The 25,550-nt window shown below is 36.1% G+C and overlaps 1 protein-coding gene across 4 annotated transcripts in view; it reads right to left on the bottom strand.

Moving 5' to 3' along the window:
- The window catches only part of adgrb3 (adhesion G protein-coupled receptor B3), a 475,647-nt gene that overhangs the window by 54,093 nt on the left and 396,004 nt on the right, over positions 1–25,550 (bottom strand). For all 4 annotated transcript variants that reach the window (XM_012963496.3, XM_004914501.4, XM_002936321.5 and 1 more), the window contains 4 exons: positions 11,395–11,545; positions 5,631–5,700; positions 4,858–4,924; positions 462–547 (listed from right to left, as the gene is read on the bottom strand). In XM_012963496.3, the coding sequence (XP_012818950.1) occupies positions 462–547; positions 4,858–4,924; positions 5,631–5,700; positions 11,395–11,545 (374 nt within the window). The remainder of the gene's footprint in view (positions 1–461; positions 548–4,857; positions 4,925–5,630; positions 5,701–11,394; positions 11,546–25,550) is intronic.

The following is a 25,550-nucleotide window of genomic DNA, read 5'->3' on the forward strand; positions in this document are numbered from 1 at the left end:
ATGGCCTACTAGAAAGTATTTTATTGCCATTGCCATGGTGCATTGAGTGGCATCATCTTATACTGTATTATTTTCTCTTTACAATACCTTTAGCCTTAATGCTTAAAGTATATAGTAGTAATATGTCTAAAGCAACTAGACTTGTGGATTAATCTTGAACATTTTTCACTGCTCATCCACTGGTTTCAAGACAATTGCAAAAATCCAGTTGCTTTAGATATACTGTATATCATGATCTGAATAATGAAAACCTTCATTGGTATACCCTGATGATTCTGCACTTTTGTTTCAAAATATAATTTCTGATGAATTACAACAAAAAATTCAACATGAATGAAATATCAACTTCTCAGTGATTCATGCAACTACTCCTAGGTTAAACAAAATATGGGGGATGAATAATTATAGTTTTTTTTTGTAAATGTATGGAGTAGTAGTGAGAACATTGTGAAATGGCTTACCCTGCTCTGTGTTTGAGTTTTTTATCTAGGATACCATCTCTGGAAACAAGTTTATTAAAGACTAAAATTCCAATTACCATGTTGACCTGCATAAAAAACAAGATTTATTTCAATAAGACAAAACAATAAACACATCACATGCAGTACATAGAATCATTTTGTTAACATGCAGAATTGGAAATAAGGTATTTAAAATAATTAGCATTTTTACAGACATGTGTACCACGTAGGTTCTTTGTTTGGAGATCAAATGTTAAATGCATTTCCATTGCTTATGTGCTCTGTTTTTAGGGGTGCCTTAATGAAGGAACAAACTAATTTCCAAGAAAACCAATGATGCTTGCTTCAATGATTTTCAAAGCCGCGGGGATGTTTTTGTGATTTTCCTGAAATGCATTTGTCTTCAATTTCTATGGCTTTCTACTTATTATATACAATTTATATATTAGCATTGTGAAATGACGTGAAATGCCATTTTGTAATGACTTTCACAAGGACAGTATATTATACCAGTTCAAGGCACAATAAAACAAGAATGTACTATCGGGACGTTAATGGTCATTAAGTTATTTAGAGGAATGGCCATTAAAGTCATCTATTAATTGGCGGGGAAGTCAAATGAAATGACTGAAGGAAGTGATATCATTCTGCATATTTCAGAGTAAAACTTAGAAGATAGCCATTATAATTATTAGGTCCTAATAACTAGTTTCAGGCTATCAGTTTGCTTGATGGAGCATTTCCCCTGTCTTTAGAAGGCAAAGACTGGCATATTAAAATCAACTTCTCCTTGAATAAAGATGCTTACACTGATTCCCATGTTACACACGTTAATTTACTTATGTAAGGCTAGATTCAACTAGTCAGACACCATAACCTTATGTGATTTAGTTCACCATTTAGGTGCTAGTGCAACATTGTGGGTAGACTCACCATTATTTGCAATGCCAGTTATGGAGCAAGCCCTGTTTTAAAATGCTTAGGTTTTAAGAAAGCTTTTCTACAGATCTGCGGATCTACAGAATAGAATCATTCACAAATAATACATGTTTAGCAAGTTCGGCTTATTATGTGGTCATTGAATGTAAAAGTATTTTTTTGAAATGCTACTAGCAAGGCCAGGTCTTATGAGGGGACAGTGTTGTAGACCTGCTACTAGCAAGGCCAGGTCTTATGAGGGGACAGTGTTGTAGACCTGATGACTTTCTGAACCAATTATATAACTGTAACATTTTCCCAAGGTTATTGACCCTGTTTGCATTTTTACAACAACATTTTTAACAGCTTGACACATTTATTTACTATTTATTAAATATGAATTAATATTTTAACAAGACCGGCACTTTATTTAGTCAGTGTGTTTCTGGATGTATATTGGGTGCAACTTCCTTATTCACCCTGCTTTAATGTGTTAATCACAGCCAAGGGTAAACCTTGAAGAGGTGCAAAAAGACCCTATGGTGCAAATAGAGGTCTTTTTTTTTTTTTTTTAGCACCACATTGTATATGTTTGTAATAAAAATGGTGAAAAAGAATGAAGTAGCACTTTTTAGCACTGGTATAATTTGCCTATATATTCTCTGAAACTCCCATCAACCTTGAATGCTGTGATTGCATCTGATCTGGTTGGAATGGAATGGTGGACATTGAGAGTTGACAATTTGATATTTATATAAGATATGATTGATTATTTACATTGGCCTGGAGAGTAGGCCATCTAACCATGGAGTTTTCTACAAATTCCAGCTTTTTTCCTTACTTGATTTGACGTTTAACTAATATTTAACGTGGAGGTATTTCACTTTGTTACAAAGTTACATACTGTGGTGATTTTAATACATTTTCAGCACTGTAGAGGCTGCTTTTGTGCTGACTTTTAAGGTATTCTCTTTGACATTTAATACCAGATTCAAAATGTCGGTTTATTTGGTATTGATTAGGAGTGGCCTTTGGACTGTCACATTTGTGCAGCCATAAGACACCCATGTTGAACAGGTCCCAAACTGACCATTTACCTTTTCTATACACACTCAAAACACACATAATTTATTTCAGCTCACACATTGGGACTGTGTGTACTATTCTAGTGTGTGATCTGAAAGAGAAGATGCAATCTGTGTACACAAGCACAATCAAATGTAGTACTTAAACTTGCCAATAATTCTAACTCTGGAGAGTTACTTTTAAAAGGTCTATTGAGGAGGAATTATGACTGGAAGAGGTTCTGAGCCAGTCACAATTTGAACAAAAGCAGTATCTTAATTGATGTGCCTGTCCTGAAACAAACAACATTCATTGCTGCACATATTATTACTAAAAACACATATACAGGTTAATGCTTAAAAGTATGAGGAAGACAGTTACATAAAGTGGTTATAATACAGGGTTGTAGAAAATGGACAAAGTAGAGTGGGCAGCTCTTCAACAATGCAAGGAAATGTAGCATGAAAAGCATATAAAAGCATGAGAACATTGGTTCAATCAGGGGAGGCACTTTCCTGTTATTGTACATAACAGTGAATCATTCTTGGAACTCACATCATTTTTGTGTGACTCCCACCACCTGGTACACAAATCAGTTTTAACGGTTCCAGTTTAGACAAATCTTTATCTATAAGGGCTTGATGTACTAGTTTGAAATGTGTCTGAAGTGTCTGAATGTGTCTGAAACTCTTTTTCCCAGCGGTGCTTTAAAATATATAGGGCTACATTTTAGTTACCCATAGCAACCCATTTGGACCACCCTATGATGTTTAAAAGATAAAAACATGAAAAAATGATTGGTTTTTATTACTATCTGCACTGGTGCTATTTAGCAGAAATGTACAGATCCTAGTTTTAATTATTTTTGTTATCATTTATGGGGAAAGATTATGAAATTCAAATTTATGCACAGTACAACAAAGTTATGTTAAAAGAATACAATACATAAATACATAGCAATGTGCACACATACATACAGTAGTAGACAGACATGTCCATGATGTTTGTTTTCTATTTACTATTTTGAAGTGCTTGCCAGGTTTATCTGCCACCAATGGGAGCACTTATATAAACAAATGGCAGCTCTTTTCTCATTAAAGGCATTTGGCGTTCTCTTTATCATTACTGGACGCCACATCTCAATTGCGCAAAACTCTTTCCCCATAACATTATTCTTACATTTTAGGTGTACAATTGTGTATAAAAAAACATATTAAAGAAAATGTTTCTTTTAAGACAATCTTCTTATACTGTGCATTTGAATTTCATGATACTTACCCTTTAAGTTCTAGCAGTTATAAATGTTTTGTTTTTTACAACTAAACATACCAAAATTCTGTAGCCCAGGAAAGTGGCTGCTAAATGAGAATTAAATGTTGTAGTAACCCATTGTGTAATCATATATCCCTCTCTATATCTCAAAAAGAATACTGGTGCACGGACCAATTAGCATTTAATGAAATCAATTTTTTTATTCCCCAAGGTGTCAGTGAATAATGACAGATAATGAGAGAATGAGAGATTATTCCTGCAACCAATTTTGATAATCATGTAACAATTGGTCATTTCACAATACTAGATTTGTACTCCTTCAAATGTTAGGACATGCCATTTTTAATTATAACATTATAACCCAGACTTAGCAGCCTATTTATCATGCTGTGTAAAATGTTTTATGCTCGAAAAACATTTTTTTCAATGCCATCTGAATGGGGTATTTAATGTCATTTTATTATATTATTTTTATGGTGTAACCTATCTAAGTCAATGAGAAAAACACTGATTTTTCAATTGCATTTTTGCCAAATTTTACACTGGAAGTTTCTGCTGATGAATTACATGCCAGAAATGAATACAAAGCTTGATAAATACACTAAGGAGCAGATTTATTATGCTGTGTAAAAACAGCGACAAAATTCGCCACACGTTGCCATGTAAAAACTGCGTGACTTTTTTATGCATTTTTTTTCTCCCATCAGAACTTATGTAAAATAACAGCGTAAAATCTGGCATTTGGACGGAAAACTTCTCCATTTATTTTGCACAGCTGTTTACACCGATTTTACGGCGAATTTTATTTTACACAGCATAATAAATAGGCCCCTTAGTGATGTCTGGTGTATTTGATTGCAGTTTTTTCATGCATTTTGAGAAATAGGCCACTGAATATTTCACACTAAATAATACACATTCTACTGCTGTTTTAGTTAAGGTTTAGTTAAAGTTGTCTATCTATCTATCATCTATCTATCTATCATCTATCTATCTATCATCTATCATCATCTATCAATCTAACTATCTGTCTCTCTTCATCATCATTTCATAACTATGTCACATAATAAACACCAATACATTTAATCAAAATACATTTAAGGCATCAGTGTACTGAGGTTAACTAGATTATTAATGTTACCAAAACGACAGCAGCTGCAGGTCCAACAAAAGCATACAGCAGCCCTCCTTCAAGCGACAGCCAGCAACTGGAAAAAGAATTCATAAAGACGCTGTCAGGAAGAATTACATTCCTTTTAACTGATGGGACACAACATGTGTCTTGAAATATTCTTTCAAATTATGCAGCAGAAATGCATTTATACTGTATAATAGATGTAGTCATTTTTACATAGATGGCAAATCCAGAGTCAATAAAATTTTTTGGAAATGAGGAACATTGAATACTGAAATTGTAAACTGTGGGTCAGAGGAATATGATTGCTTTATGGTTCTCATTATTTGAAAGGATATTTAAGTCAGGTTCATACTAAGTTTCAGAGAGAGCTAAATGTGACACAGTTTTACAGTTTTCTACAAAGCACAGCTCCACCAATCATAATAAAAATGCAATCCTTTACAATTGTAATGTATCGACATTGTCAGTATAATGCAGGGATGTCCAAATTGTGGGACACCAGAAATAACTGAAGACCAACTGCTTAAATCCCTCAAGTCTTTAATCTGTAGCTCTATGACAGATGGAGTCGCACAATTTAGAAACAGCTATAGTACCTAATAATATGTATATGGGATAAAAGTAAATGGGTCAACTGAAACAAAAACGAAGTAAGCGCACATGTGTATACACTTGGGAAGCACAATATGTGAATGCCTATTAATTCTATGCTCTATCAATGACACTGCTATAAAATAAAGCAAGCACATATGCAGTTTTCATATATGGTAACTTACTAGTGAGGAGTCCCATATCCCTTTGCTTTGGTGAATCCCATCGATATAGCCACTACTAATGCTGGTAGACCTGATAAGGATACAAGAACAAGCTGATATTATCCAACATACAGAATCCCTAAAGTAACAGAATCCCCTGTGTTGACAATGTGTAGGACATTATAAGCTAAGGTTTTCAATTAAATAAAATAGTGTGTATGTAAGTATAAACAGAGATTTCAACATTCGAGAATTCCCAGTGTTATCTATTTTCTCTCATATGAACTGTTATTTATTGTAGTAATATCAAGCAAAAGAAAAGGAAAACATGTGCTCTAGACCTATGACCATACTGTCATGAAATATAGAAGGATAAAGAAGTAAAAATGCTTATACCAGCAGCATATACATAAGTGTATCTTGAACATAAAGAGATGCAGAGTACAAGTACAGAAGGTGCCTTTGATATTGTAACCAGTGGCACCTTAATTAATATAAATTGGGGCTTTGTCTATACGGGGGCACTACAGGAATTATTGTTGTGTGATTTACTTGAATGCAATTTTGAACAACTAGCCTCATCTGCAGCCTTAAAGTAAAACTATACCCCTAAACAATGTAGGTCTCTATAAAAATATATTGCATAAACAAGCTCATATGTAAAACCCTGCTTCATCTAAATAAAACATTTTCATAAAAATATACTTTTTTAGTAGTATGTGCCATTGGGTAATCCTAAACAGAAAATTGCCATTTTAAGAATTAAGGGCCGCCTCCTGGGATCATAGGATTCACAGTGAACTAAAACAAGCCAAAGCACACATACATGCTAGGCCACATCAGCCAATTAATGGACAGAGTTCTTCCTTTTGCTTTCATACTTCCTCCTGTTACAGTTAGAGCTGCATTATTTCTGGTCATGTGATCTCCGAGGGAGCACACACTCACTAAATGGTGGATCAATGGAAAGGACGTAAAAGGGCAATATTTACTTAGCATTCTGTTCTCTCCAGTATGATCTTTTAGGAACTATATGGTTGCTAGGGTCTTATTTTACATAGCAACCAGGCAGCGGTTTGAATAAGGGACTGTTTATTTTAAGGTGAAACACCCCTTTAAAAATGTTTTTTTTTTTTTTAAAGTCAGTCTTGCCATTTTATTGAAATTTTTATGATTTATGTGATATCTGGCTTTGCCGCTCTCATTATCCATACATAAATAGATCCTGAAGTTGTACATCGCCTTTTCAACTCTCAACTATCTGTAGGGTCTCTAAGACTTAAGGGCTTATGTACAATGCCCCACGTAGAGGGACAAGAGCAAATAAGGGTGGGATTGACCACTTTTTTGCACTTTTATCACTGCATGGGGCATTATGCAAATAGCCCCAGGCCTCTGTACTACAATTCGTCATGTGGTAAGCACAGGGCCGCCATCAGGGGGGCACAGGGGGTACGATTGTCCCGGCCCCCTTCCTCAAGCCCGGGCCCTGTTCTTAGTTTTATCCTCCTCTTTGTGCCGCGGCTCTCTGCCGCATCTTTGCTTTTATAAGGTTGCGCCCGTGCGTACTGACGTCACACGCACGGGGCGCAACCTTATAAAAGCACGGAAGTAGCAGAGAGCCGCGGCACATAGAGGAGGACATCACCAGAGCTGGGTGCCAGGAAATGTCAGGTGCTTGGGGGCCCTGGGGGTAAGCTGAAGGTTACTTGGGGGCCCTGGGAGTAAGCTGAAGGTTACTTGGGGGCCCTGGGGGTAAGCTGAAGGATACTTGGGGGGGGGCCTGGGGGTAAGCTAAAGGATACTTGGGGGCCCTGGGGGTAAGCTGAAGGTTACTTGGGGGCCCTGGGAGTAAGCTGAAGGTTACTTGGGGGCCCTGGGGGTAAGCTGAAGGATACTTGGGGGGGGCCTGGGGGTAAGCTGAAGGATACTTGGGGGCCCTGGGGGTAAGCTGAAGGATACTTGGGGGCCCTGGGGGTAAGCTGAAGGATACTTTGGGGCCCTGGGGGTAAGCTGAAGGATGCTGGGGGGGCCCTGGGGGAAGCAGGAGGATGCTTTGAGGGGCCCTGGGGGAAGCAGGAGGATGCTGGGGGGGGCCTGGGGGGAGCCGGAGGATGCTGGGGGTGCCCTAGGGGAAGCCGGAGGATGCTTGGGGGGGAGCAGGAGGATGCTTTGAGGGGCCTGGAGGGAAGCAGGAGGATGTTTGGGTGGCCTTGGAAGAAACAGGAGGACGCTGGGGGGGAGCAGAAGGATGTGGAAGGAAGCAGCAGAAGGTAGGCCATAGTATGAGTAATTTGAGAGGAGCACCAATGTTTTAGGGGGCCCTGGGCTGGCCAGCATTGATTTAGGGGGTACCTGCCCTGGTACCAATGCAAAACGTAATCCCTGGCCACCAATGTTTTAAGGGGGCCCTGGCTACCAATGTCTGTATGTCCTTTGTATTGATGGGAGGGGTCACTGGGGGAGGGGCCATTGGGAGTGTGGGAGGAGGGGGGGCCCAGAAAATCTTGTTGTGAGGGGCCCCGTGATTTCTGATGGCGGCCCTGGGTAAGCACAGGGTTAGCTGCGCATCCTGACTCTGCGCTCAGTGCAGCATGAAGGGGGGAGTAAGTGTCTTCCAAAATAAGCATTTAAGGGTGCGCTCTTTAACTTACACCTCCCGGGGTCATAAATAACCTGTTATATTGCAGGGTACAAAAGTAAGTCAGGGAGGGTATCAGCTTCACAATCTAACATTGGTTTAAGATCAGTTAGTTTTGCGGTTTTGTAAGCAAAAATTGCACATTATTAAAGGAGTTCATGGAGAGCCATCTCCAACTGCATGGGGACCCATATTTTGGTCCTAACTAATACGTTAAGAATACCTGTATTAATGGCAAGTTGGCAACCATTACTTTGATCACATGTTGCTGCTCACATTATGGTTTATTAAGAGTTTCTCTCAGTATAATCATACTTTTTCTGGTAAATTAAGGTGTGATTTTAAAAATAAACTTTAAAAATACCAGAATCACAAGAAATGCACAAAATGGAGATTGTAGTTTATATTGCTGGAATGTGTGTTGCTTACAAATGAATTTTTTGTAATGTTGATACACAATATATGCTGGACGGTGATGTATTATCAGCACAGATGTGGTCATCTATTTGCCAGAAATGAATCATTTATAGTGCAGCCCCCCCCCCCCCCCCCCCCCCCCCCCCGATGCTGCTATTCTTTAGCGGTGGATAAATTACTTAGATGTTGCTAGGCTACCAGCGCATTTTTTCCCAAAGCTAAAATGTAAACTAAGCATGCAGTTATTTTATCCTCGTATTCCAGTGGCAAAGATTTATTATTATAAAATAATACAAGTATGCAGTATCCATTTTAAGTACAAATGGCTGCAAAGTTACATTTCATATCAAGTTTTTGTTTTTGCATAAAAGTGTTCCTGCATCTACAAATGAACCTGTGAAATAGATCGTTTATCTCAGTGCATTTATTGGCAGCCTGAATATCTCACCCATATCGATCTGTAGTCAATACCGCCATTCCTAACACCTTCATTTTTATGGCATGAAACAGAATACATTGTAATTTGACAGGAAATTTGGAGAGCGCTTATGTTTAATCAGAGAAATAGACTTGATTTATAATCATTTCATTTTGTGTAGCTCAGACAGCAATACTGATTCAAATACTGATTTAGCTTTGTACTTTAAAATGGATACGGGTGTATGGATGTGGAATATGCAATTTCCTGGCTCTCAGTGTTGGATTTTTCTATTCTCACTGCCTACTCTCACAAACTGGGTGTAAACAATGGAACGCATTGTGTGGCCTTGGAAAATTATGGAGTATTACATAGTGTATAATCAGTGCAACATATGTGCAATTGCAGTTATACAAGAGCACTAATAAAATGGGCTCTGTTTTTTTTTTATCTCACATCTCAAGCTCTCCTTAAACATAAACTGTGCCATGGATTATCTGCCGACATATATGCTCCTATTCCTCTCATTTTACCACTCAGGCAAAACAGCAGATACATAAGGGGTCATTTCTAACCACTAGTGCAGTGAGCAAAGTGCAATTTTGAGAGAGATCACCATGTTTTTTTTCCCATAATGCAGCATTTTTTTCCCCTAGAATCCCAGTGCTGTCGCTGTCACGAGGGTTTGCATTTGATGCAGCTGTGGTTTACATACAACTGCACCAATATGTTGTCACTTCTGGCTCTTATTATTAAACTGAAAAAGTAAAATGCATTTCTGTCGATGCACTATGCACAGAAGTGCTTGATTTGGAACCGGAGGCAGGAGGAAGGCAGCAGTGCAGAGTGCAACTTTACAAAAGTGAAAGAAGCATGTGATCAAAGAATCTGTAACGAATAGGGTTTTACATTCAACTGCAAGGAAACTTGCAGGCCTTCAACTGTGCTAGTGACAGTAAATAACATATAGTTTGTTATGCAATTCAGCTGTTAGAAGCCTCACAGATACTGGCACTAAGGTCTATCATTTGTTTCTCTTAGATGGCTTTCTGTGAGCAATACTGTACATAATGCAGACTGATATGCTTTACAACTTCACTCGCTGACAGGCTTGCAAGCAAATTGTTAGCTGTACCTACTGACCAGGTTCTGATCTTGATCAGAGCTTGCCAGTGTGCATTAAATAAATCATGGCAAGGTTTTCTAAGACTTATTTAGGATTTCTCTTTCTGATTTATGAACCTACTCAATGAAACTCAATAAAGCATTTGTGATCAGTCTGACTACCAACTACCCAGCAACATTTTGTGGGTTTTGCACTTCTACTGCTTTTAACAGATTTGTGGCTAGTCCATATGACCATACTTTTTGGGTCCAGACCATATCTTCGTTATTAATAAATCACTGCATAATTAAGTAACACAATAGTATCTAACATTATTATATAATCCAACTCAAATGATCAGACCATATTTACAGCATCCATATGCAATGTGAATATAGAATAAAATCTTCACAGACCAAACATTAGATAAGACTAGCTGAATTCTTTTAGGGACCATTTCAAGTAGTGGTTCCTAAACTGTGGGGCTGGTCCCTTGTTGGGCCTGATGCTGTGTCTGGGGTGCTCATTCTGTAAGGCAGTCGTCATGATATTTTAGGGAAATGCCTATGTGCTCTTGTAGATACCTTTGTAAGCTTAGCATGAAGTAAGATCATTTATTTGCCATTCTTTATATTGTTGGAAATATATTGCTGAATGCCAGTTACAGAAAGGTTTCTGTTTATCTGTACCCTTGTCTCCACCCCTTGTCAAAAATTTTTGACAACTACTGTTTTAGAAGGACTGATCATGAAGATATTAATAGCAGTGGACTACAATAGACTACAGTGTGTAAGTAGCTTGCTAGCCCAATTTATTGGTGGTTTTCATCAGAAGTGAAGTTAGTTGTGTTATATAATACTGTACTTAAAAATGAAATATGCTTTTTCATTATAGCGTGCTGCTGAAATACATTTGCTGTTAATGTCTTGTTTTGTTCTCCATCAATTATTCAGGAATATGAAGCTTTTAATGGGTTTCTGATTTTATTGTTTAATTAATTTAATTAATATTTTGATTTAATAAAATGTTGCAGTAATGCATAAACATATATAAACTTGCAGTTATTTTTATTAACATACATAAATATATGTCTTTAAACAACCGTGTCCCCATGATACTGTCTGCATTATGTGTATGGGCTGCACTGGTTTTCATTAACATGCTGCGTTGGTGCCCTTGACTATGGTTTTATAATGAAACATACCCCAACCAAGGCAAAGGAAGCGCTTTCTTATGACTCTTGTTCTGATTTTTCCTGTAACTGCCATATACGACTGCCAGGCTTCTGTCAGCACCCAACAGAAGGAAGCCAGGAAGAAAAAGTGCAGAAATGCGGTTGTCATGGTGCAAATACCCTAAAGAAAATAAAAACAAATACTAAGGTCATTCATGATAATGTACTGTTTAAATCCAATATTTGCATTACTAGAATATACATTAAACAAAAGCTATACAAAATGCAGTAGGGCAATGCAGTAGATTTTCTAGTTCAATTACTCCTACTCCAAATTACTCTTTTTAAGTGCCCAGTGATTCTGTAAACTATTTTTATTCTAAAGGTCCACTTTAATGATACAGGCTAATGATATCCACAATATTAGTCTTTAAAAGCAGATACATTTATAATGTATTATTTGACCATTACATCTTGCTACAGACTCATCAACCTTGATTTTACTTTGAAGTAAAACATGTGGTTAAAATCCTGTAAGAGCGCATTAGTTGTTTAGATTCAACAGTAATGAGAGCTGCTGAGAGGGAATGTCAATGCTGATATAGATAAGGCAGGATCCAGCCAGTACATTGGCAACAAAGCATGCACATTGTTGTGTCTGTTGCTGGGAGTGCTCTGTCTATGTAGGGTATAACCGATACTGACCAAATGCAGGCATTTGTAGTTTAGAGTTTAAAGCCAAGAAAATCTCCAAAGACAACATACTTAACACTATATGTTAGGAACATTTAGACAGCCACAGGTTGGGTATTTAAGGTAGAGGAATCAAACAATTCCTTAACAGCTATGCGCTGAATAACAGATAAGCAGTCCATTTATTCAGTGAGCTGCCACTTCCCACTGTTCTTAATCTCCTTTCACAGTCTGATTGAGGCGCTGAACTGTGCTGCAATGCTACCGATGGATCTTTAAGTAGTTTTAAATCTCCCTTCAAATCACTGTCAAGAAGTCATGACAGATTTCAGATGGCACCACACTGTCTGTTTAGTGCATGCTACTACACATGGCAGAAGGTATTTCACGCTTCATTCCTTTCATTACCTCTACTTCAATGTTAGACTGAAAAAAAAGTTTGCAGTTGCATGATAAGGGTTTCTCTTCCCCCGAAAAAGGTCACAGTTTAAGCAGTCTGCCAATGCAGGTTGCTGATTTCTGTTTTAAAGTGGACCAAATATTGACAGGAGTCAATATCAGTCTGACACTCTTGGTTATAATTTGCATTAAATTCATCCTCATCTGACTATAGGTAAATAATAATAATAATAATAATAATAATAATAATAAAAAGAAAAGTAAACCTTTTTTTAAAATATCTCTAAAATTACTCTGTACAGCCCCCAGAATATTATACCTTTCTCCCTGCATCCAGATTATTTAATTTCTCTATTACAAGCAGCTGAACTCTTTTTTTGACTTTCTTGTCTAATGTAGAACCACGCCCCCTTTTGCTTTCTGAGCCCTCCTTCCCTCTCCAACTATGATAATCTCAAAGAAGTCAGTAAAAAAGATCAGTTCAGCTGCTTGTAATACACAAACACAATACATCTGCATGCATGCTATTCTAGGGGCTGTTTAGAGTAATTTTAGGGGATTTCAAAATATAAAGCTTATTTTTTCTTTAACCTCTTTACTAGAAAAATCTGCCAAATCCAAGTCCTCCAGCTTTGACTAACATTTTATACATAGGACTGTAGCTTACATAGGATTGGTTGTTTTTGTCTACCAGCAAATGGTATTTACTGTGCCACAATTAAAGCATAATATCCTGTGCTGTTCCCATGGACAATATGGTCATGTGATGTACAAGTTCAAAGCCCACTCTCCAAAAAATGTATTTTAATGTTCCATGTTGCTTAGCTGCAGCCTTCAACAAGTGATATTACATGAGCCCTCACTAAAAGTGCAGGTAGGTCTAAATAGCATCACCCAAATTGTGATTGGGGTATTGTGTAGGAAATAAACTGAGTGCTATGTGACTGCTGTACATGTGAAATGGTGCCTTAGTGCAAAATGACAATGTTTCTTATACACACAAATTCTTCTACAGTTTTCACCCACCATTCTTTGTTATGATTTTTATTCTCTGGCACAAGTGGATAAAATAAGATTTCCCTTTGGATTCTAGCAAGCCATACACAGGTACCCCAAGGCTGAAACATGAGAACTGATTTTTGCTGAAAATGTCCATGTGTGTGCCCCATTGAAAGCCAAAAGGGAAACCTTAGCAAACAAAAACCAAGGAAAAGGGTGAACAAAGTTTGCATAAAGGTGGCCTAAAACTGCCTGTACATGTACAAAACAAAGTTGCAAAAGATACTGACACCTTTATGGTAGCCTGCCAATTCCGACCGATATCCATACTTTTGGTCAATTTGAGAACTTTGAGAGCAAGTTTGAAAATTGTATCAATGCACCATATCGGTCAGAGCATGGTGCGTCAATTGATGAGGAAATGATTAGAAGCTCTTCACTTCCTGCTTTTTTGATCACATTATACAAAGATTAGTTTAAGTTACACAATTAGCCATAGCATAAATAATATAATATATATATATATATATATATATATATATATATAATTTATATAATTATAAACAATGTAAGATTAAATAATCTAACACAAGATGATATTTAATGATCCATTTATTGGTTTTGGTATCTAGATCAAATCAGCAGATTATCACAAAAAATAAAGTCTAATCTTTATCATATTGTACTTAATTCATCTTACATTTGCCTTTCGCTTCCAACATTTTATGGAATTTCAGCTGCAGGGATATTAGCCTCTTGCTATGTTAAGCAGTAATAAAGGATACTACTGAGAATAATTTGACTTTGTAATATATTCATGCAAGCTATGATGTGTTACATTTTGCTGCCTTTAGTACAGCACTTCAGTAAATACCATAAACAAACAACTGCATGAAAGCAATGCCAGGAATTTCATTGCTTTGAACAAAAACACGGTACTGCGTTAAGCAAATGTACATCTCTATGGAAATAGTCACATTAGGGTTCGTGTACAATGCCCATAATTAAGCATTTTTTTGCACTTTTTCCACCCAGGCATTGTGCGAATAACCCCTGATCTCTGCTGCTTCTACCTTGCACTTCGGAATGATGCTCAAGTTAGGGGGTGGGGGGGGAGGACACTAATGTGCCCCTTCCCACACTTATTTAATGGAGCACTGCCTAACGCAGACAGAGTTTCATTCACAGCTCAATTTACAGTTCCCTATGCTCTCACATAGGACACAGAGGCCTGCAGCTATTTGCACAATGCACCATACAGTAGGCAAACAGCCTATACATTTGTTTTGGATGTATCACCCTTGTAAACCAGGTATACATTCAAAAGCCTGAGAATTATTTTATTTTATTATCCACACTGTGTACCGACCTTTGGCCTCTCTTGCAGAATCAGCACCTTACAAGTCTCTGAAATATCATCACAGGCTATTCAAATACAATGAATTATTTGCTAATGTGACACTATTAGCATAAGTAAGAAGTATAAACTATCTACTCAAAATGAGCCAGAAAGAAATAACTTTTCTTGTAAAAACCATCAGAAAAACAGAATTAAATGTGGAAATAACTACCAGCCATATGTAGTTTTATCTATAGTGCATTATTATTATAACCCTAATCCCTTTGTCAAAAGGAAAATGTTATGAACATGGCAAGCACAATTAGCAAGGACATTAATGGAGAGGTTGTTGCTCAGACTCTGTTCTTTGTAAAAAATAAAACAAAAACTAGGCTGTGGTTTCCTGATGTAAAGTACATACTGTACAGGCCATGTGGATAGCACAAACCCTGCCATAATAGCAGCTAAACTGTAAATGTTTATCATTTTACAATATTCTTTGAATGTTTCTCAAGGTGAATTAGTTTTATAAAGAACAAGTCTGAAGTTTTCAACTTTTGCAACATTACTATTGGCAAGAGTTGTCTTTTGTTCATTTGGTAAAGCAGGAATTTACATTTTTTTACATGATACACTGACATTTAGATATGCAATGGAAATAATGTGCAATAAAAAAGTAATAGTATTACAAAAAATCAAACAGGATAAATGGGATAATGTGTAGGATTTTCTCTTTAAAAATTCCTGTTTTGTATAATCTGTGAAACCCACTATTAAGCCTATTTGTGTTTTAAAATTAAACCAAGTTTGATCATTAAATACTTGTTGCTGGGGTGTAAAAAATGGCTGTTTATTAAATATAAGTAAAAATTGTTCAGTGATGCCACCAAGTAAAATAGTGATTAAGGATATTAATAATAGTGATATACCTTGAAACTCACTAAAGATATATTGTATGGAATACTCCAAATTTTAAAATTGTACAAAAATCCAGTTAAGTTATTTAACCTGTATAAAAGCACTTGGTTTACAGCCTTGTTCCTTTATATAGTCTCCGAGGCATAACGTTGAATGCGGTCCCTTAACAACTTTAAATATCTTGCCCACTAGAGGTGTCAAACTTGTAATTGCTAGATGGAAAATGTAAGCTCTTTTACAATGTTAGAATTACAGCAGCTTTACCTCAGTCCACTGGCACCAAACTTGATGAAAGGAAAGTAACATTTAACTACCCATGGTCAGATCCATTTCTATTAGTGAGATTTTGACCAAAGATTTCAATGTGCAGATATGTGACTGACCCAAGGGCTACATGTGCTAACTCAGGGGTCCCCAACCACCGGGCCGCGGACCAGTTCCGGGCCGCAGCGCCCCCTCCCCCCCAGCGCATCGCATGTATAACGCGCTGCGCCCCGCCCCCCTCGGTCCGTGTAAAATATTTTGTGCCTCCTACCGGGCCGCGGGGCTAAAAAGGTTGGAAACCCTGCTAACTGGTTGGATATTACCAAAAATGGTCAACATTTGAAGAGCTTTAGTAAAACTGCTCATTAAAACACATTTGAAACATATTCTGTTATTTAACATGCTATAAAATAAAACAGCCATGATCAAAACAGATTCAGATGAAATAACACCATAGTGCTAAAATAACACTCTAAACATAAGGGACCAACAGAATTACTGCACATCACTTATCTTGCTAGTCAAAATGCAATTCACATTTCTATGATAATACACTGTACTAAAAAATCAAGGGGGTGGAGAGCATGCTGTTTTGGTAAATGATGGTAGAACAAATTAATACAGTATCTCTGTACTTTTTCCTTAAAAAAAGACCATAATGTATGGTGTATGCAGTGCAGGCAGGGTTATCATGGAGTACCCATCTCCCATATAATATGCCAGGTGAAGGATAGTTGGGAAACACTATTTACATTAATTTGAAAATGCATATTTAATGTATATTAACGTGTTACTGGCTGTGTGTATCACTACCTCACTTCCCAAAGGCCTCCTGCTGTTTCCAAGAAGAACGCCCAGGCAAAAAGGATTATGCTATTGGGGGTGTGGTAAATGGTACTCTGCATTACAAGGATGGCTCCCTTGATATCCTTATAGCCTTTACAGAGATGTACCATAAGTCTATGACTGTCTGCATGCAATAAGTACCATTTTGAAATTATGCAGTAATCATGGGAAAGTAGCTTTGATCAATTAATAGTTTTCTGTTTAGTACAATGTAGTATAATCTAATAAAAGTCAAATTCTAAAGTATTAAGTAGCATCCATGCAGGTAGTAATAAACATTTCATCTACCATGGTGAGGTCATCTTTGATACTTATCTTTCAAAACTCATACTCATTCTGCATGTTCAATGATTTGTGCAGTCTGACAGCTCTAAGATCTTAATTTTTCAATTTGTACAGTCATTTTACAGTACATTCTATGGTTCATGTCCTCGTATATGTATAGTCTCAGCAACATACCTGTGCAGTAATTTCTTAACCTCTCTAAAATCTCTGAGGAGATAATTAGGGATTTTATTTTACACTATTACTTGCGATTTACTGGCTAAGTTTGTGGCCAATAGGGAGTCTTTTTCATACATTATCACTTTATGGCTTATTTGTGTCTGTAGCTAATAAGCATACGTATATTCATTAGGGATTGTTGAAGGCACCATTCCCCAATGAAATTTCCCTTTTCACTCAGAAAATACAGAGGTGCTAATCTCCATAGACAACGTGCACCCATTACCCATTATATAGATCCTTACTACAATGTCAGTTAGTAAGAGCCCCTGCTGTCCATCATCAACATACTGCTATCTCTGGACAACGTATTTCATAACTAGCTATATCAGGCAAGGCCACAATATACACCTTTAAAAAGTGAAAATGTTTAAGGTTGATTGGATTGAAAAAGATACACTGACCTGGAAAAAAGGCTAAAATGTATATTAATATTTCATATACATGACTTGTCAATTATATACTTTATTTTATTTTCTCTCCATTTCTTTGGCCAAGTTGGTTATGTCTTTTAGCTATTGGTTCTGATGCTAATACTTGGATAATGCTTTTATTTCATTATCACCTCAAAATACAAAGCATTGAAGGATATACCTGTAGATACATTTTTCAGTAAAGTCACATTACTCTAAACAGCTACCAAATTTGTATGTTTTCTTTTCAAACCTCATACAGCCTCCACTAACTTATTACAGATCTGCTAATTCCTACATTCCTTTACAATGCCTTGAGACATGAGGGAAGCATTACCACTTGTGTATGCATGTAGCCCTTTTACAAGGAAATTATACTTTAAAATTTAAAGAAAGACATAAATATGTACAAACATAAATATGTATCAGTGCTGTTTATTTCATACTACTCCATGTTTTATTAATTTTAAGGACTACTGCCAACACAAGGATTTGCAAAACAATCTTCATTATATTGATTATCTACAATTTTCCTATATATCTACAATGTTCCTAATTCTTTGCATCAAAAAGGAAGATTACACATATTTTGTTGTAGTGCTTTAAGCATTTGGAGTTGCATATATAATTTGGTTTTCTGCTATATGGTATATCATACATTAACTGGTGTGTCCTTCATTCCCCAAGTATGAAATTAACAATGGCTGCAAGCCAAAACTACATAACATGTGGTATACAGGTCAATTCTAATAACAGAGAAGACAATTGCTGTTAAAGCAATATTTTATGTGTATATATATATATGTAGCATGTGCATAGATGGAGTACCGATTAATGCCCTAGGTGATTTGCCATGGTGTTGCGCTTGAAGTGATTTACACTTTTGTTACACTTATGTAGCTTTCATGCTTTATTATGTATATTCACTCTCAGACTAATGTGGGTGCTAAGGCATGCCGAAATTACAAAATCCTTTACCATTTAATAAAATGGTGCAGAGTTTTTTAAAAAAAAAACAAAACAGTAATATTTTAATATCACCTCACTTAGGTGCAATCTCAGGTAAAACTGGTTATTCATTAGTGGCAGAATGATAATTGTCAAGAATAAAAACTGGTATCTGTATTCGCCAATATTCAAAAGTTATGGATATGGTGCATTAGTATTTGGTGATCATAAACCCAGATCTGAACCCCAATGAATCTCTAAAAATATTTGATCAAAGATAATAACTTAACATGTATATACAAGTAATCTACATCCAATCTTTAGTTTCCTTCACACTTATACTAAAGAGGAGCCCTTATTTATGATCTGACACCGAAGAAACTAGAACACCTCTCAGTATATTATTTTTTTTTTTACAAAAGATGTTCAAGCACAGTGCCAGCTGGGCTGTTTTTATATATACAGTAGACACCTGGGGGCCTGTGCCTATGGTGGCAGCCTTAAGGGGGCAGCCCTCGGGCGCCTATATAGTCAAATAATGTAAAAAAAAAAAAAAGTGGGTGCAGAGTGGTGCTCGAGGGCGAATGTGACGTCACTTCTACAACCAAGGGACCTACAGCCCTGAGTGCCAGCCATAAATAACTTTAAATAAATAACTTAAAATATTTTATCTTGATGCTTCAGTAAAATACGATACTTGTGATAACCATAAAAAAACTATTAAATGGCAGCAGTTGGCTTTTAAATAATCTACAAATCTAGAGCATAAGTAAATGGGCATTGAAATCAACTCTAAGGGGCTATCAATGTTCAAATTCAAATTTTTTGCTGCAATTAAAATGATTTTGCACTAAAACTCATGAATTTGAATTAGGGCTTCCAAAACACAACTGTTCGATATCTATTAGGCATAAACAATTTGCAAAACTTCAGTATCTAAAAGCTTGTGAGTTCATGTAGAAGTCTTCGGGAATTGTAGTTGGAAAATGTGAGCTATTTTTTCAATTCAAGTTTTTTGGAATGTTTTGGATAGTTTGTAGACCATTAAAAATGATGAGTAGAATATTTTTATCTACCTTCTGTTAAATCTGTTATTCCAGCTGTATTTCATCTTCCTCCCATTTATCACATTATCTTATTACAGTGTCCTTATATTCCTTTGTCCTTATTAAAGTTTCTCGTGGAGTTATTTTTACCACTATCCTCAAAAGCCTTCTTTTGGATTGCTACTGTTTTATTCATGTGTAGATTAGTTATTTCCCTTGAGTCCTCTTTCCCTTTATTGTATCTCTCTATTGTATCACTTTATAGTATCTCTCTATTTGCACCTCTTGCTGCTACATTTCACTTCAGCCACACCCAGTTTTTGTTTATTACCTAAATAAGCCCCTTCCCATAGTCCTTTTCTGAAAAAAAGGCCACTATTTGAGTTAGGTAATACAAGTAGCAAAGTTTGCTACACTTCTTATTATCAACTCATTGGTTGCTATGCGTTACTGCTCCTGAGCACACACTGTGCCTTTTATTACATATTGGTGCATGTCTTTTATGTGAAAATAAGGTGAACCCAGACATAAAAAACAGTCCATTATAATAATCAATATTAAAGTACACAAATACTGTATTGGTTCAATTAAAAGCCTTTTGTATTTATCGTTGTTTCACATACTACACACACAGGCCTAGTACAGGTATGGGACCTGTTATCCAGAATGCTCGGGACCTGGGGTTTTCCGGATAAGGGATCTTTCCATAATTTGGATCTCCGTAACTTAAATCTGCTAAAAATCATTTAAATATTAATGAAACCCAATAGGATTGTTTTGGCTCCAATAAGGATTAATTATATCTTAGTTGGGATCAAGTACAAGGTACTGTTTTATTATTACAGAGAAAAGGGAAATCATTTTTTAAAACTAGAATTATTTGCTTATAATGGAGTGTATTGGAGATGGCCTTTCCGTAATTCAGAACTTTCTAGATAATGGGTTTCCGGATAAGAGATCCCATACCTGTACATATAGTGCACTGTAAATGTCTACACCTGCAAAAAACTGGCCATTTTTGCTTAGGGGTTGAACTTCATAAACAAAAATGATTGTTCCAAACAGGAACCATCTCCTGCAAGCCCTCAACAATGACAGATGCAGATATTAGCTGGGTCAAAACATTTGTCAGAAAAATGCTAAGAGCTATCTTGCCAGACTCTGCATATCATTCAGTAAAGAAAGCGCAGAGCCATTGGGGAACAGTTCCCTGACCATGAGCCCTGACCTTCAGTATTTAAGACAGCAGTTGCCTTATAAACAGCAAAAGTTCACAGAACAGATTCAAGAACTTATGAAAACACATATAAGAGTTAGCTTTGAAATGCACATTTTATACAAATAGTTATTCTCTCCAAAAACTGTACATAATTTCTGTGTCAGCTCTAATTTTATAACAACATATTAATAAATGATTGTATTGAATTAATATAAACTCTATTCAGTTACCTAAATACTCTACAATATTACAAACTAACATACTCTTATCTACAGCCAGGACGACTAGCCAATGGAGATAATTGAGTTTCTTTAGTTTAAATCTATAGTGTTTTAATTTATTTATAAACTATTTTGGTTTATTTTAGGTTTTCTCTTTTTACTTCAATTCCATTAAGCACTTTAATGAGCTGCCATTAAAATTGGATTCCTTAACTATTAAGCAAATTAAGTTACGTTTAATTTAAACAGCATGCTCCAGCAGTACAAATTGGAACGGGAGTTAAAAAAATCTTTTAAAAGTGCAAGATCTATGAAATATTTAGGACGGTGCTTTTAAGTGCAAGCTTGAGTCATGCTCCCACGCTCCTTTCCAGTGTTGGTTATGAAGTGGTATGTCTTAGTAATAGATAAGCAAAATGCAGTTTTAAGTAAATAGACTTAGACATCTTTTGCATTATATAAACTTCATTATATCCAGAAGCACCCAGTTAAAACAATTCCCTTGACTCGATTTTCTAATACCTAATACTAGGAATCTATTAATTTCAAATCTCTAACACTTTAAAATCCTTAAGGATTCTTAAATGCATTTTGCATTTATAATGCACACCTCTGCACATCTCTGACAGACTGAACAAAACCGTAAGTATTATTAATTACAGGTATGGAATTGCTTATCTGGAAACTCAATATCCTAGGAAGATCATCTCCTATAAATTCATTTTAATCAAATAATTGTAATTTATTTTCAATAATTTTCTTTTTCTCTGTAATAATAAAACAGAACCTTCTAGCTCATGGTTACTAAATTTAATTAATCCATATTAATCTCAGCACAATCCTATTGGGTTTATTTAACTTTAAATGTTTTAGTAGACTTAGGGCACGGTGATTCAAAAAACCACTTCCTGCCTGGACTGCCAATCTGTGAATTGTGACAAATGTCAGAGGGGCTGCTGTAAGATGCCATATGACACTCACTATTTAGTAGGCCTGTGTGGTAGTTTGGGCCTCTGTAGTTGAAAAGCCAGGGCCTATTTTAAATCCTAGTCCTAGCCTAAACCAAAAAAACCCAGCAGGATAATAGATCCAATACATGTACTAGGAATTATTGTAAAGGGGTTGTTCACCTTTGGGTTAACTTATAGGGGGCCATTCATTAAAGCACGATTGCTAAAAATTTGTATTTGTTCTAAAGTTTAGAACTTTTCGTAATGACCATGATAATATCATTAAAATTATGCAACTTTTTCGCTACAAACATTTTGGAATTCATTCAAGCTTTGGAATCATGACTATCTTTTGGCCAGGTTGGAGCTGCAGAGTGCCATTGAGTCCTATGGGAGGCTTCCAAAATCATGCATTGAAGGATCAAAGTCAGAAAGGTTTTCGCGTTGTTTATGATCGTTCGAATTTCGTAACTTTCAGATTGCAGACACAGTATTTTCATACGACCACAACATGAATTTTCACACAATTTACGCACATCAGAAATTATCATGGTTACTACAGAATCTTTCCAATTGTGCTTTTAACAATCTGAAATTCATGCTTAAATGGGCCCCTTAGTATAATGTAGACAGTAATATTCGAAGACAATTTGCAATTAGTCTTCAGTTTTTAATATTTGTGATTTTTTAAAATTATTTCTCTCCAGTTTCAGCAGTTATCTGGTTGCTAGGTTTCAAATTGACACCGGGAGTGGTTTGAATGAGAGATTGGTATGTGAATAGGAGAGGACCTAAATAGAAACATAAGTAATAAAAAGTAACAATAATAATACCATTGTAGCCTCATGTAGCAATAGTTCTGTAGGGGACAGTGACTCCTATTTAAAAGTTGCAAAGAGTCAGAAGAAGAAGGCAAATAATTAAAAAACTACAAAAAATAAATTGAAAAATCGTTTAGAATTGGCCATCTACAACACACTAAAAGTTAACAAAAGTGAACCACCCCTTTAAAAAACTGACAAGACGTCAGTGATACAAAGAAACCACAACAGATATTTGACTGTTCATTGGCTTACACTCTTTTTATTGATCTTTTGCCTTTGTCAATGTACAGAAAAATGCTTTATATGGCAATTATATTTTGCTCCAGCTTTACTTTAGACTTTGTGGCTTTATTGCTGCTGGCAAGAGCACATCCTGTTCCTATACAACGTAACTGGAGTGCTTAAATTCTTCTATTATATTTGGCTACTGTGAAAACAGATTGCATTCATCTTACAACAGTCTACAGAAAATGATTCAAATAGCAGGGAAGCTGGATGGAGGTGAGGACACTGAACTTCCTATGTGTTAATCAAATCCTACTTATGCCTACAGAAGGCACAGGGCAACAGGTACAATATAGGCTCAAACACTGTTCAAATGTCAAGCAATTCAGACAAAATAACTATACGGATTATGAAGCTATATTTTTCTTTTCTAATTTGCCAATGAGCTTAAAAGCAGTAAAATCAATACTTGTTTAGTCAACTAATAATATGTTTAGTCAATTGGTAGAATGATAAAAAGTAGATACACGTAAGATGGTTGGTTCCAAGGGTTAGTGGTTTGGATACTAGATCGCCAGATGTAAGCAAGTAACTGAGAAACGGTGGCTTTTTTCTGTTCCATGTGTGCCAATAGTTCCTCCACCCTCCCTAAATTAGGCATTCCCCTCTCTGATTATTCACTCTGGACAGACCATGATCTAAGAAGATACTTAGTGAAACTTTCTAAACAACCACTTGCCAAAAAAAAAAAAAATCAATTGTATGAAACAATTTTATAAGCTTTATTATAGTTTACAATATAATAATAATGTAAAATATAATAGTTTACTATTAAGCAGGTGTTTATTCTGTGGAAAGTTTTTTTTTTTTAAAAAAAAGAAATTCAAATATTTGCCAATCTAAAAGGCAAGCATTGTGAGCATTTTAGAAAATGAGAAAGGAAACCGTTGTATTAATGAAGCTCTTGCTGGAAGTATGTTTATTTATATAGTGCCAACATATCCATTAGCATTGTAAAGTGAGGAGCAATTACAATATATCACTTCTTTTACAATATACTGAACCAGTTGACTTCATTTCCTGCTTTGAAAACACCAAAGAAATCCTCCCTACAACTCAAACACTGCCCTGTTGCTGCAATATCTGAATGCAATCTAGTGCTCAAGGTAAAAGAGCCAATAAACATATCACAAAGCTAGAGGGCCCTGGCAGGTGTACAGTACATCTATGTCATTATTTTCTAATATCTGACATGTTCATGGGTACACCTTGGGTAAATTGTATCCCTTAAGTCAAAGGCACAGTCTTAGAGCGGGACTTAATAACTGTCTTGGGACACTTTTGTCACAACTCTTATAACAGTTAAATATTCCAAAGCAGCTGGGTTCTTACAAACAAGGTCAGAAACATATTGCAGAGGTTATAAAAATGCCTTTTTAAGTTTAGTCCTCCTTTAAGATACATACAACAACAACAACAAATCCTATAACAAACCAAGAAACCCTCAAAGAAATGAAAAATGCAATGCCATGGGGGCTTAATGATTGATCCAGTTAGGTTAGGATATGGCAAGAAAACCCTGTTTTGCTATTTTAAAGTTTTTAATAAGTAATTAACCTTTAAGGTTGTTGTCACTTGTTGTTCCACTTTATTTATCTAACAATAAACATGTATCTAAATTAGTCTAATGAACACAATTCAATGTGTGTAATACTTAAACTAAGAATAGGTGTGTAGCTGAAGGAGTTAATAAAGTAAGGTTCTATGTTTTATGGCACGACAGAGCCAAATCCTGGTTTATTCCGGCTGAGCCTGAAATAAAACCCTATTGTAGTTTATACCTCACTGACTGGATAAACATTAGATCTTCAAAAATCCCTTTGTTGAACTATATCTCTGGGGCCCTAGTCTTGTTATGCTAAGATGCTTCAGTGTCAAACAGCTACAATTAAATTCTATATTTCATAGTGTAGCTAGGTTTTTTGGCGGCTATTTTGTCCACAGAACAAAACATGTAAAAGAAATCTTGATATAAACCATTGGATAAAGTAGTAATTTCAAAGAAAAAATCAAGAAATTCTGGGAACTAATTCCTATAGGCTAAATCTCACTCACTGAGTTTTAAAAGCAGAAGCCAGGATAATAGCTGATCAGATTCCCAACTACAGACCAGTTGTGGCCTTCTTGGGGTTTCTAATCAGCTTAGGTAGAGCCAAGTGTGTGGATTCACAAACAGATCATTAGGGTTGAGGAGACTGCCTCATACAGTTGCAAATGAACAAATGGAATTCTGGGAACTAATCCCAAAGAGCTATCCTATGGTCTAAAGCTCACCCACTGGGTTTTTAAAGCAGAAGCCAGGCTAATATAGCTGATCA

This window comes from Xenopus tropicalis, chromosome 5 (assembly GCF_000004195.4).
Source record: "Xenopus tropicalis strain Nigerian chromosome 5, UCB_Xtro_10.0, whole genome shotgun sequence".
Classification (NCBI taxonomy): domain Eukaryota; kingdom Metazoa; phylum Chordata; class Amphibia; order Anura; family Pipidae; genus Xenopus; species Xenopus tropicalis.